The sequence below is a fragment of the Lemur catta genome, chromosome 11, assembly GCF_020740605.2.
Source record: "Lemur catta isolate mLemCat1 chromosome 11, mLemCat1.pri, whole genome shotgun sequence".
Taxonomy (NCBI): Eukaryota; Metazoa; Chordata; class Mammalia; order Primates; family Lemuridae; genus Lemur; species Lemur catta.
Genome location: NC_059138.1, coordinates 93,036,996 through 93,051,478, shown reverse-complemented (window position 1 = coordinate 93,051,478; position 14,483 = coordinate 93,036,996). Strand labels below are relative to the sequence as shown.

General features: G+C 45.2%; 1 protein-coding gene across 7 annotated transcripts in view; it reads right to left on the bottom strand.

Moving 5' to 3' along the window:
- IKZF1 (IKAROS family zinc finger 1) overlaps positions 1-12,547 on the bottom strand; it is an 87,473-nt gene extending 74,926 nt beyond the window's left edge. For 5 of the 7 annotated variants that reach the window (XM_045564723.1, XM_045564725.1, XM_045564727.1 and 2 more), the window contains exon 1: positions 12,326-12,547. In XM_045564723.1, coding sequence (XP_045420679.1) covers positions 12,326-12,383 — 58 coding nt within the window. In that variant the 5' untranslated portion in view covers positions 12,384-12,547. Of the gene's footprint in view, positions 1-10,965; positions 11,377-12,325 lie in introns of those variants that run through there. The other 2 variants (XM_045564728.1, XM_045564726.1) reach the window with 2 other exon arrangements.
- Between the last annotated feature and the right edge of the window lie 1,936 nt (positions 12,548-14,483).

The window sequence follows — 14,483 nt, the reverse complement described above, 5'->3', positions numbered from 1 at the left end:
TTTCACACACGATTTCAACCAAACCATCTCTGACAGCAGGCAGCTGCATGGACTTGGGACCTGAGCAGTCGCTTGGGGGCTTGTGTTTAGAAGGAGCCCTTTGCTGGGGTGATGTTTGCCAAAATTTTTAATAATTTCTGAACAAGGGGCAGCGAGTTTTTAGTCGATCCTGGGCCCTGCGAATTCTGTGGCCTGACTTGCCTGACACCATAAGGGGTGACTTGCCAAGCTCCTGAAAACTTCCCCAAACTCCAAATTTGCATCTCTCAGAATGAAAAAGCAGTGACTTTTTCATAAAAGTGACCTTGCTTTTAGGGAAAGTCTAAAGGAATATTCAAACAATGTAAAACTGTTTGAGGGAAAGGAAATTAGCCCTCTTCCAAGACACAGCTTACAAAGGGCAGCCTGGAGTGTCTAGAAGGGGCACTTGAATCCCATCCCACCCCCTCGTCAACACGTGTGCCACCTCCGCTCTTTATTTTATAAAGCACTTACTGAGCCCCTCTTCTCCCACATGGAAGCAATGCAGAGTGTCAAGTGGAGAATGGAATTTAAGCCTGGTATGGTCTCAGCTGAAAAGGAGCTAAAAGTAAAAGGAGTTAATCACAAAAGCAAACTAATGACGTGTTTTCACAAACTTTCACCTAAATGAAAACCAAGATCAGTAGGTCTGTAAAGGGGCATGCCAGAAGAAATAATTATTTCCAGAAACATACTGCAATTTTCTGTTTTGTCTGGGAAACCCAAACAATTTCAAACAGGAGCCAAGTGAATCGATAGTAGAAAATACAACAATATCAGTAAACTAACTTTCACCTGAGCAATTCTTATAAACATGAATGCTTTCATTGTTTCTTTGGAGCAAGCAGTTCTGAATCTTGCACAAGGGGAAATAGATGCAGAGATAAGTGTGGGGCCAACGTGACAGAAGCTGTCCATGGCTGTCCCTCTAGGAGAGCGGGGGAGTGGAGTAGGCTGCCATAATCCACCAGGCATCCCTGCTCCTCCCCTGGACTGATCATGGATTTGGAAGGTCTAAAAGCTCTGTTTGCCCGGGTCTCCTCCACCTCTCCCTCCTTCCATCTCCGCCTCCCATGTCTTTTCTCTCCTTCTCCTTCTCCCTGTCTCCTTTCTCTGCCCCTCGCTCTTCCCACACTTTCTCTTCTGTCTTCTCTCTCTCCCTTTTCCCTCTCTCCTCTCTGTGATGTCTCTGACTTTCTCCCTCCTGATTAAACAGTGTCAAACAGGACTTACTTTCCCAGTTTCAGTTCAAAAGAGTTAGTATATCAATACCTTCAGAGAAGAGGAGCAAAAGAAGGGAGAGCAGGAGGCAGGCAGCACAGGAGGGAAAGGCTCACTCCCTGCCGCTGCTGCCCCCAGGCAATTTCCCTGGGGGACTGAGAGCCTGTCTGGAAATAGCCTCATGGACCTGCCTTTCCTCCTTGCCCGCAAGGCGGCGGGACTGGAACCTGGCTGTCTGCTGAGGAGAAACATCCAGCAGCCCTGGGCAGTTGCTGCTTCCAGGTGAGGCGCCCTGGCAAGCCTTGCTTCCAACCGCAGCACCCCAGAGGAGAGTCCGCCTGAGCCCCACCGAGCCTGCGGGGGACCCTGTGGCAGTGGGTCTCAGGCCCCGCGCCTTCTCCTTTCTGACAGTGAACACCCCTCTTCACAGTGCGCTGGATTAATGACGTAAAAATGAAAAGTCAGATGCCAACTTTACTACTTTTCAAGCCAAATTTATGGCTATTACAGAACTGCTAAGTATGCAGCACACCAAACTGGCTGCAGGAACTACTAAGGGTCACTCGAAATTAGCCTGTTCGTTGACAGCACATAGTACTTCACAAGTTTAAAAAAAAAATGTTAGTTCTCTGAGATTTAAACAACTGCCTTACACTGTCTTTTTTTGTTGTTTGTTTTTTAAGCAAATTCCTTTCCTTCCCCTGGTACCGTATAGGTAATTCTTTGCCCACTGGTATTTTGCAACATTTCGTGAGTACCTTGTGCATTCTGCAGAAGCGGTGAAGAAAAGGACACTGGTAGCAGTTAGCTTTGTTAAGCAACCTACTAAGTGTCTGGCATTTAAGAGGGAAACAGTTAACCCTCACAAGACTATGGACATCCTCTGCCTTGTCCACCGGTTTGTCTGAATGCCCGGCACAGTGTCCAATGTAGAGCTAGTATTCAATGTCTACTTGCTAAATATTTACACATATAGATATGTTTGATAAATATATTTGTTTTAGTCCTCACAATTAAGCCTGAGGCATCTATATCATTTCCTTTTTACAGATGAGAAAATCGAGTCTCGGAGAGAAGCAGCCTGTCCACGACAGCGCTGAGACAACACCATGGCCTTCCGATGGCGATTTTTCTCTCCATCTGTCGGAACTTCACGGCCCAGGGCAGTGGTCACAGGCTCCAAATGGATGATAGACGAGGGAGGATGCTACTTATATTTTACAACAAACTAAGCATGTTCTTTGTAATATTCTGCAACTAAGGCAAAGCTCACCAGAAAACTTCTGCAGTAAAGTTCTGGTTATTTGGTCAAATGTATGCTATTGATTTTTTCCTTTCCTAACAGGTGAAGCTGCACTAGAGTAACACTTGGAGTTATTTCCTTAAATACTCTATGATGCTTATTTTAAAGAGACTAGGTACATGGAGGGGTGGGAGGCAACATGGGCCAAGCCTGTAATCTATTTAAAATGCCTTAGGTCACAGACCTCTTTAATAAAACCCATTATTCCTGCTGAGAGGCAAGTCCTTTCAGGTTCAGACTGGTAGATTTTACTTTTGCAAATCTATCATATCACTGTGAATTACACTGTATCTTAAAAAAGGAAACGTTCCAAGAGAAAGCTAAGGCAATATGCAAAGTCTTTGTATGCAGTCAAAGAGACCTTATAGGTTTTCGTAACAATTTGACAAAACAGGTTGGGAGAACATAAAAACTTCTGAGCACTCTTATTTCATTTCTGATTCTTTTCATTTTTCAAAAATTAGCTGCCAATCTACACATTTTCATGATTATTCCACAGAGTATTGCTGGTGCAAATAACAATGAAAAACAAGATTTCAACAGGGAAGCAGGAATCCAATTTGGCTTTCTCACTGTCCCTCCCCCACACGTAACTAAGCCATAGAAAACTCCTCCAGTGGTTTGCTCAGAGGCCAAATCAGCTCAGATGTGCGATTCTGTCCTCATATTTTTTTTTCCCTAGGGGCAGGAACTGATATGCAAAAGAGGAAGGGTCAAAGGGAACTGAGGAAACCTTTTAAATTACAACTCAAAATCATGCTGCTTGAAAACTTTCTTAGTAAGGAAGTATTTAATACAGAGGGAGAAGAACCAGGAGAGTATTTTAAAATGCAACAATGCAGTCACCTGCCTCAAAGTGAGGTATAAGAAAAGATGGTAGATAATGTGTTAGGAAAGTTGTTTTAAGAATAGAGAAAGCTGGAGTTGGAGAGAGTTCTCTGTGCTTACATATTTGTTATTGTAACAGGCCAGAGCTGGGTTTCAAGCAGCCCATCAATGTCCTGACATCACAGCATAGCGTGTTGTCTATACTTTCTCATAGGTGTAAGCTGTGCACATGGAGAAGACAGGCTTCCTGTCTACACCACTGCACCACTGGCTCTCAGACTACTCACAGTAACTATTGTTTATTGAGTAACCATGGGAGAGGCATACATAGCCAAAACTGACAGATGCTTTAGAGGACCTCTCTTAATTTTGGCCACCAACATAGGCCACTTCCTAAGCAGCTTCCTCAAATACAAATGGCTATTTACATTTCATCACTTAAGTAAAAAAAAAAAAAAAAAAATCTAAATTTAGAATCATTTTCTTCTTCTCTCTTACTGATTTTGGAAGACTTTCATGCATAGCCAGGAACTGTGCAACAAAAACGAGACCTACATCTTTAAAAAATATAGAAACTGTCTCCAAAATAAGGATTGACACAGATATTTCCCAAGTACTGATGTTTTCTGATTTATTACGATAAAGTAAAGAGACAGAGGGGCCCAGAAACAGTTCTTGTGCTCTTATTATTTTCAAAGATTGTTTTCCCATTTTTAAAAAAGAGATAAATACAGTTACAATACTGTTTTTTTACTCAGCAAGGGAACATGGTCTCAAAAAGAATACAATAGCTTGCCTTCTTAGCAGTGAAGTTTTCTTAACATACAAGTAATACAATTTCATGTAGACATTTTAAAACTAAGAATTAAAACTGTACATGGTAGAAAAATCCACTTTCATATCCATAACACTTAAAAAAATGTACCTGTAACATTGAAGTTTCTGGATTCTATTAAAAGAAGTGCCTGTGTTAGTTTATTTGGCAAGAGTTGTCTTTTCATTAGATCCAAAGAAGTAAAATTATGTAGATCTTCACTGGAACATCTTATTGTTTATGAACCCATATATGTATATTTATTTAAAGTAACTAAAATGTCATTATTGATTGATTTGCCCACTGAGGACATTTTCCTAGGTACAATAATTTTTTTCCTTTTTATTTTGATATTTTCTCTGTCATGTAGCTGGTGGTAAGACAAGATCTACAAATTTAGATATAAACACAGAGAGAAAATGTGTTCTGGATCAAACACATCATGGGATTCATTGTTACACACATATCCATCTACCTCTTGCTCCTTGAACTATCAAGGGCCACTTTGGCCCAACCTATATGTAAGAAGAGGTAATCAGGCTCTGCTCCAGAGAGGAGGAAGGGACACAGACATCCCGATTGCCATCTCTAAGCTAGGGCAGGCCACGTGGTTTCTGGACTCAATGGAAATTTTCCCTAAAAGACTAATTCTGAGCTCACTTGTGTTTATAGCACTCACAAAATTATCAACTGTCAACTAAAATGAGATGATTTTTTCATAAAAACTATAAAAAATTAAACCATGTTAACATTTTTCAACTATGTTCACATTTTTCAACTATGGTCACAGTATATAGAATGTGGGTTCAAAAAAAAGGTTCATAGCTTTTTTTCACAGCTTGGTCTTTTAACTGCTTTAGTACTTTGGAACTTTGCCATGATCACCCCACCTTCAAGGGGGTTCAGTTGAAGTCAAAATAAGCTGTGCCTCAGAAGGGTAAAGGGCAGAATACATGCATCAGTTATTTGGTAACAATGGCTGCTATCGGCAAGAAATCAATGACAGAAGAGAACGTCACTTGGTAATGTAAATTGTTTGATAGTTGGATCATGTTAGGAAGAAAGCTCTAGATTTCTATTGCATTCTGTGATAGAGAGTTCAGCATCAGCTGTTCCCTTACCCAAACCTGGCAGCATCCTTAAGATGATCATGCTAACTCCATAGGTCACACAAGGGCCATGAGAAATGTGGGTATCAGGCCCAACGAGGACTATTTGAACCCGGTTCTGTGATCCTTAACCTTCAGCCTCCAATATCATGCACACCGGGGGGTGGGGGCAGTAAAACCTCGCAGAACCTTACAACTTCCTCATTTGTAGGGCTACAAAAATCAGCATGCCTTTATAATCCTCCAGAAAACGCTAATGTCCATCAGAGAGAAAAATATAGGAAAACTCATTTAAACACTATACTCAGATTGTTCTGCAGCCCTTAAGTAAGTTGAAATTATTTACCTTCAATGTTTTACTGTATGTGCTGTTTTTTAGCAAATTTCATTTCTTTTACAAAAGTATTGTCTGCTCTTCATTAAAGTGAAAATTCTTTAAATTCGGGGAAATACATACAAACTCACAGTAGAGCGGGAAAACACTCATAGTGGAAAAGTTCTAGGAATTTCCAAACCATTTTTTAAGTGATAATAAATTGCCTTATCTTTCACAACCTGAGATAATTGGCAGTAGCGGTTTAATTAAATGAAATGGGATACACAATTTATCAATATGTTTTTACAGTGAATCACTTTGAATATCACTGTAATTTGAATTTTCTGCCCTAGCACAAAGAAAGAGGAAAAGGTCATTTTTCAGGTTAAAAGTGGGGCTCCCACTAGGGTGTCACTGACTCTCTCCAGTGTCCATTAAAAGCACTGGAGCACCAGTCAGAGTGCCCCGCAAGTAAGCTTTCAAAAGGTCAATTCCTCATTTTCATTTCTGTTGAAGATTCTAAATTAAACATTTTTCCCATTAGGTATAGGGAAGTATCTTATGTGGAATTTTATTTGCTCTAAGTTTGCCAGCAAAAATCTGATATAGCAACAACAATTTATCAAAAATCAATAAATCAATATTCACAGTGGAACTCCTAGCTTTAGAAAAGGACCCTAATCCAAACCATATTGTTCATTTTCAAATAGTTTCAAACTAACAGACAATGCTTTCAAGTGTAGAGTTTAGAGTGTGATCTAAAAAATGGAGCATAAAAATCGACTTCAATATGTATAAGGCCATTCAAAAACACTTTAGTTGTTTCAATAGCCTGTGCAAAACCCCACAAATGATAGAAAGAGGGGATGGAGAGGAAGGGAGGAAGAGAGAAAGAAAGGGAAGAAAGGAAGACGAGATAGACAAGCCCACGCTGGGTGCCTTCCTCCCACTGCACTGCTCTCTCATCACATCTAACCCTCTGCTCAGCTCTACCCAGTATACTTCACTTCTGGTGTAAAATGGCGGGAAGAGAGTCAGATTTCCTTTAGTGGCGAGCCGATTGCTAAAGAAAAATGAATCATTCACACCTGAGTGAGAAAATATGAAGAAAGCACTTTTCCACTAATTAGGGCCCATTTTCAGCCATTCGTTAAGCCACGGCCCCACGCCACGAGCTATCAGGAGGTGGAGCATGGGGCCAGCCCGAAAGCAAAGCGTGCGGAGGGAGCATAATGATGCTCTCCATCACCCGAGACAGTCGCCAGGCAGGGGTGCAGGGCACTCTGGACGCAGGCTACCCACGCAGAAACACCAGCAGGGACGAGGGAAGGACACACACTGGCTACTCCAATCCATGCGAGCACAGCAAAGAAACCGTGTGGCACTCACCAACCAACTCCGGCTCCCGGAGGCCAAGCAGGAGCTGCCTGCCCCACACAAATCCAGACCGTGAGGACCCAGGGACTCTGTGTCCTTCTCCTCCTCCCCTGAAAGCTTCCACCACGGCCTTCACACTCCACTGGGGCTCAGAGAAAGGTGGAACCACTTGCCAAATATGCAAAAAAGGAGGGAAGATAGTTTTCTCTCAGGAAAACACAGACAGGAAAGGAGCCTGTGCTTCCTGTCCTAACCAAAATGAGTTCAGAAATTATGTGGACGTCTGATTTGTCAGGCTTGTGGTGGAAAATGGTGCTCTTTTAGTCAACAGGAATTGCGAGTTCCCCAAAGGCAGAAATGGCCATGGCAGAAAAGAAAGAGGGCCAGCCTGTAACGGGGCCAACAAATGGCCCCTGCACCTGTGACTTGGGGTTTTCACCATTTTCAACAGTTCGTCACCAGGTGGTTGGCTGAAGATACCTCTGGCGTCTCTCTACCTATTTATCACAGTCAAACATGAGAGGGAAAAACGTCAACTGAAACAATTTGGCAGTTGCCTGTGGATTAGGCCTCAGTGGCCCTCCCTCTGGGCCCTCCTCGGGTAACTGCCAGGGACACAGCAAAGCAGAGGCAGGCACGTGCTTCTCCCCTGAAACACCTTCACAAACCTTCTTTCGTTTGCTGTTATATTTCACTTGCAATATGAAGCACTTCACCCTTAGTGTTTCAGAATGCCTTAAAAATACTTGTTACAATATCATCAAACATTTAAAAACTATATCAAGCAAAAGCTATTATGCAATGGTACTGAAAATCTAAGGATATAAGTATATATTCCAGGAGATGTACAAAGGTAACCTGAGGCAATGAAGTCATTTATGAAACTGCAAAGAAATACAATGAAGCCAGGGTCTATATGAAGAAACCAGTGTGAGTGTTCAGTAAGCACCACGGTAAAAGCAGTTTTGTTGCTGTTGCTATAGTTTGCTTTTGGGTGCCCTATGTCCCAGACAAAACCCCATTCCTGCCTTATTCCTCATCTAAATTTTAAGTGTGTGTGTGTGAGAGAGAGATGCTGATTTGCTGAAACTCAACATTTCTAAGCCCTAGTTCAAAAATGTGTATTGCCTTTTTGGAGCAAAATAAAACAATCTGTTTCAAGATGTGAAATGAATTCATGTTTCTCCTTGTGTAAGCCTCAAAGGATGGGTCACTTGTTGCTTTCACATCTCGTGTTTTCTCCCACCAAATGGAATGATTATATGACACACATATGAAATAAAATACCCTGAAGTCTCTAAATATGAGAGAGCAAGATTTGCAGTCAGGACAGGAGCTGCAGCAACACTTGTCACTAAAGCAGGAGTCACAATGCCCCAAAATGCCTGTCAGTCTTACAAACAGAGGTGTCAGAAGGCAAGGGTTTCCAGCTAATCCGAAAGGGTCCTGGTTTACCTTCTGTGAGGTGGATTCACTTACATACATTTCCCTTAAGATATGACAACTAGAAGCAATACTTATTTCATGGTGAAATTATCTCAAAATTCCAAACATTAGAGGAGGAAAAAATGCCACAAAACGGTGCCATCCTTGATGAATTCTTTATTAACTGCAGTTATATTACATGAATATACAAAATTAGGAAACACCCCAAATACTAACATAATTTATGCCTAAACTCACATTACAAATAGGAAAACCCATTTTGTTTTAGCAAAAGGTTAAAAAAAGGAGGAACCTTTATTACTCAGGTCAGGTCTTTTTGATGTTAAAACTCTGTCCCACACTGTCCCCCATGCCCCTCTCACTGTGCTGTGTGTGTGCTCTGCGTGTGCACATATGCATGGAATTTATTTATTTCCTTTATCTATTACCAACTCGTAATCCTGAAATGTATGTGTGTGTGTGTGTGTGTGTGTGTCTGTGTGTGTGTGTGTATACTGAAAAGAGTATTCTTTCAAATTTCAAAAGTTTTGACTGTTCATATTAACAACATGCTACTGTATTAACCAAATGTGAAACACACAAATCCAAATAAAAAAAAAAAAGAATTCTCCAAACCAAAGAAACACAGTTCCCATATTCTAAGCCTCTTGTTGAGCAAGGAAGACACAGCGCCTGCAGCTCGGTTGGGCTTTCTTTATACCTCTTGGCCGATAAATCCACTGTGAGATTAATTTTTCACCAAGGCAAAAGACTGCAAACACAGGCACAGTTGATCGTCTCTTCGGGAGACTGTGCACAAACTCCTCAAGAGTCAAACCTAACCCATCCACACTTAATTTGCAGCCGTTGAGGCCTCCTGTGAGACTGTGATGGTAGCTATTATTACTGCAGTGTTCCAGAATTTTGAGGGATGTGTAGTTTTCCAAGACATAACATTTTAGTTAGAACACTGACGAAAGAAACAAACACTGTCGAATTTCAAAATTCTTCCTTCAACTCTCACCATGAAACAAAAGAGGAAGAAAACCTGACCATTTAACTCAATAAAATGTTTTGGTCACCAGCTCTGGTGGAATACAACACTGGGAAGTGATTTTTTTTCATGTAAAAAAGGCATGAACACATAGGTTGTTCTTGGGAAAATTTGAAATCAGATACATTCTATCAAACCAGAATGGCATAGTTTTTTTAAATGTGACATTACTATTTTTATGTATGTTTACAAGTTATTTCTTTAACATGTTCTGCATATTACAAGATGCCAATGTAAGGAGGTGAATCTTCCTGTCACGAATATTTGTCCCTGTTTAAATTTTAAGCCATAGACCAAATAATCTGATTTGTTGCTGAAACAATTCTGACACATTCTAATATAAATAATAATGAAATTTTTACTTTTAAAAATCCCATGTAAAAGATGAGTCCAAAGAACCTCATCCAACAAATATCTTCAAACAAAGAAATAAATTCAAGACGGCTGGAGACATGTTTCCTGCAGGTTTCTCTCCACTCCCCAACTCATAACCAAGGTACACCAATTCTTAAAAGCATTTGAATTTCTATGACAGTTTAAAGAGCATACATAGTATTTTCAACTTCCATAAATTTTCGTCTCTTAACAATAGTTGATTTGACTAGTAAGGAGGTATTTCTTCAACACCATTTTGTCTCTGGAAGTTTAAAACAAGGAACCTCAAAGCTGAAATATGCTGTCTGTAGCAAGGTGGGGAATTATGAGTGGGTAACCTAAGCACAGCACAGGGCATTGAAATTCACTCTGGGTGGGCTCCAGCCCCAGGAGAGAATGAAAACCGCATTTGAATGCTGTGCCTGGTCAGACCCTAAGGAATCACTACCGTTTTCACTCACTAGATGCCATATACTGCGCCTGCAATCTAGAAGGAGAAACAATCACACCTTCATAGGCTTCCCTAGGAATCACCAGCGATGTTTGACAAATTTTTAAAATACATTTCAAACATAACCTAAAGTAAGCTTTATATTACTGAGGGTTTTCCTGAGGTTTCCAGCATGACCTAACAGCCAAATCTGCAGTCAGCAAAAGTACTAACTTTTTAAAACCAGGATAATTCCTATTTTGCAGAAATCAAATTGAGACTCAATGTAATCATTTTATAGTATAAGCAGAAAGCTCTCACCTCAAAAATAAAGAAAGCTTTTTTCAAATGACTTTGTAAAGGCTGACTACTGTGATCTTGCTATGTAAGTCTATACAAATTTAAATATGACTGGGAGCTAGAACATCCCTTCCTGGTGACAGCGGGGCTGCTCAGAAGTGTCCCATGCCAGCCTGGTCCTGCACCTGGAGTACAGTCCAAAGTGGCAGAGGCTTTGAAAAAGTCAACGCTCTCACTGTCCTCAGAAAAGAGAGGACGACCTGAGCGACACCGGGGATCACGAATCTCACCGCCTTGTCTTTTCCTTTTTTCTGTTCTTCTTCTTCTTTTTTTTTTTAATCCACCAGTTACCCCCAAGTTTTCCAATTGAAATTCAATTTGAAAACACTCACGTGGATTTGTGCGTCGCGCTTTGGGGGCCAAGACTGATCCTCGGGCGCGAAGAGCAACCTCGGAGCCGGGGCTCTCTCTGCCCTGCCGGGCTCGCCCGGGTCGCCTGCCTCGCCGCGGCCGAGCGTCCCGCCCGGGCTGGGCTGCGCTCCGCGGGGACCGAGGGGCTGTCGCTGCAGTCGCCGCCCGGGGCGCGGGCCGCACAGGCACTTGTTAGAGTGCTCTGCTAACTTGGCCGCGGAGCTCTTCCCAGCTTTCTTTCACAATGACTTCCTGAAGTTGCTCACTCGCATTGTTCCCCATTTCTCCGCCACATCCCCGCCCCCGCCGGCTCCGACCGGGCTTTCGCTCTCCGGGCCGACCCGCTGCCCCGAGCGCACAGCGCCGCCCGCGGCCGGCGCACCTGCCCTCAGCACCGGCCGCCCCCGCCACGCCAGCGTTTCGCCACCTGCGGCTGCCCTGAGCGGCGGGTGGCCCGAGCGCGCGCCCCGCGCTCCGTAAACTTTGGGGTGACACACGCTGCCGGCTCCCCGCTCGACTTGCCCTGCAGCCCGCCCCGCTCCGCACGCACGTCCCCGCCGCCGGGCTCGCTACTCCCGGACACAGAGCAGAACGCGGAGAGGGGCGTGCCGTCCCGTCCCCACCCCCGCCGCCGGGTCCCCAACTCGCGCGGCGGCCGTCCCGACCGCAACTCCGGGCCAGCGGGGCCGCGCGCACAAACTTTGCAGCCACGCCGGGCTCGGGCCCAGCCCCCCAGGGTCGCCGGGGCGGCGGCGGGCGCGGGCCGTACCTGCTGGCGCCGCCGCCGGCTGCAGCCCGCTCGCCCGCGCCGGGCCCGCTCGGCGCGCCACCGCCACCCCCGCGCGCAGCGCGCCGGGGCCCTCCCTCCGCCGCGGCGCTTCCTGGCTCCAGCGCAGCATCCCGACCCGGCCCCGCGCGGGACTTGGCGGCCAGCACTCTGCCCGCGGGCCTGGCAGCCCAGCTCCGCAGCGGCGCTGCGGGACCCGTGCGTAACCCGTGGGGGCGCGGCGCGGGCTGCACGTGCGGGCCTGCCGGGAGGGGGCGGGGGACGCGCGCCGCCGGGCCCGCCACCCTGCGCCCGGAGCCCCTGGTCGGTCGGGGTACCCGCTGGCTCGCCCAGCTGGAGGAACTCGAGGGACTTAGGACACCGTAAAGCACTTTCCCTAGTATCTGGGAGCGCCCGCTGCACGCGCAGCTTCGAGTCCCTGGAACTGGGGCCCCCTGGTTCCCAGGTTCGGGCTTCGGCCCGGTATGAGTGCCCACCCGAGGGGGTGGGAAAAGTTGATCCTCCGCAAGGGAGGGGAAGGTGCAATTCATTTTCCCAGACAACCAATGGAATACCTCTCGTCTCTCTTCCCTCCCACCTGCTCACGGCAGAAGTTAGGATGGCGCCTTCCATCTTGGCCTGCGTGCACACTCAAGTGTGGAGGGGCGGCTGCAGCGAGGTGACAGCTAAGGCAATCCTGCAGCCCAGCTTGAAGGCTCCTTGCACCGCAGAACTCTCCCTCGCTTGTAAACGGGAAAGCCACCTCTGACAGCGCACCCCTTCGCACTCCACGAGGAACCCCTTCTTCTGGTTAGCCGGGCTCCACCCGAGCGGGAGCCAGGCAAGTGTGTTCAGCTTGATCAGCAGAGGAAGAATCATGAATTCGACAAATGTATCCTGGGTCCTTGCCAGGTGCTAAGGGAGGGGACCAATACGAGCGAAATGGGGCCCCTGCCCTTCTGGACTTGTAGGAGTCCGCAGTAAGGCACAGGATAAGCCCAAGTACCGCTGCGTGGAGGGGCACCCCTTGAGGAGGGTCGACAGGGTGCTTAGGCATGGTAGCTGGGGGAAGGCATAATGACTTCCCGTGGGGAGAGCGAGGAAAGGCCCCACGGGCTCCCAAAAGGTAGGATTTGTAGGCACATATGAAGGCACCGGCCTTCCAGGTGGAGAGAACAGCAGGGCAATGGGAATAAGCAGGAAATGTCCCTTCAGGGCAGGTGACTGTGGCTGGGGTCAGTAGCTGCCTGGGAAGGCCATGGCCTGGCTGAGGAGGCTGCCCTGGCAGGGCCTGTGCATCCCAGTGATGGCTCTGCCTCTGTTATCCCTCGGAGTTCCTTCTCACCACCATGAACCATAAATGGCATCTGGCCAGATTCTCCCTGGGCCATTCATGAGTGCTCAATTTGTCCTGAAAGACATTCGGCTGTGCCCAGCCTGAGCCAGTTAACTCACTGCTAAAGCCCAGACCAGGGGAGACTAGTAGAAAATCCATTGGTTTAATTCCTAGTCCTCCCCTCCACTCGGTGACCTTGGGCAAGTTATGGGAACTCCTGAGCTTCATCTTCCTTATTTGTGGAAGGGATAAATGTCACTAACCTTAAAGAGTCTTAGGATTAAATAAGGCCAAAATCATAAGGTGGAAGGCCTAGGGGGAGGCTAACAAGGTAGTAAAGGGGGTGGGAGACACTTCCAGTTCTTGGATGCAGAAGCACCTTGCGCCCCCGGCATGTCTCTCTAAGCATGGCCTTGCTCCCAAGGAGCAGACTCAAACATAGTCACCAAGGCATAACCAACTGAGGCAGCAGCACCTGGGGCTAAGAGCCCAGATAGTTTGGGTTTGTGATCTTGACTGAGGTCCTTAATCTCCCTGTACCTCAGTTTCCTCATCCATAAATCGATGGTAATGATATAAGCTTCCTCATGGGATCATCTGTGGGTTAAGTAGATTATATATGGAAGATCTTGTCATATGCCTGACAGGGAGGGGAGCTCTGTAAGTAGTAGCTGATATTCACTAACTACCTGCTAACTACCAATGTCCCACTGAGATTGGGCACATGCTGCCAAGAGTCAGCCTCCAGGTGCCACTACCTCTTCCTCCCCACCCCCTCTGCCCCCAAGCAGGTGAAGCTGAAGAAACTCAGGTTGGAAACTGAGGAGTGTGGAGAGACTTCTGGGACCAGAGAGGTCACATAAGCCAAATGTTGAAGCCCTAAGAGACAACAGTAAAACCACAGTGGAGGGGAAAACACATTTGGGGAAATTGAAACATATATGATACTTTTTTTTAATTTTATGTGTAAAGTCATTTTGTTATATATATATATTAATTATATATTTCCCTTTTAACAATGTTAGAATGTTAAAATATAATTTAATTTATTCAGACAATAATTACTAAATTACGAATTTTTCTTCTTTTGACATTGTATTTTCAAAAGAATAAATACTACCTATAGAATTAATCAAAGGCTACTTATTCGGAGCTCACTATAGTGAGGGAGTCAGCTAGGCACTTTTGTTCAGGCAGGAACTGGAAGGGATTTTCAAAGGAGCATGAGTTTTATAAAGTAAAAGGATGATTGAGGTGATATGGTCGGTATGGTTAATAATTTTGTTTCTTACTGTGTGATTTTCAGCAAGTTACTTAAACACTCTGAGCTTCAGTATCTCATCTGCAGAGCATACCTACTTCACAATGGATTGATAGAATTAGGTGAAATTAAATGA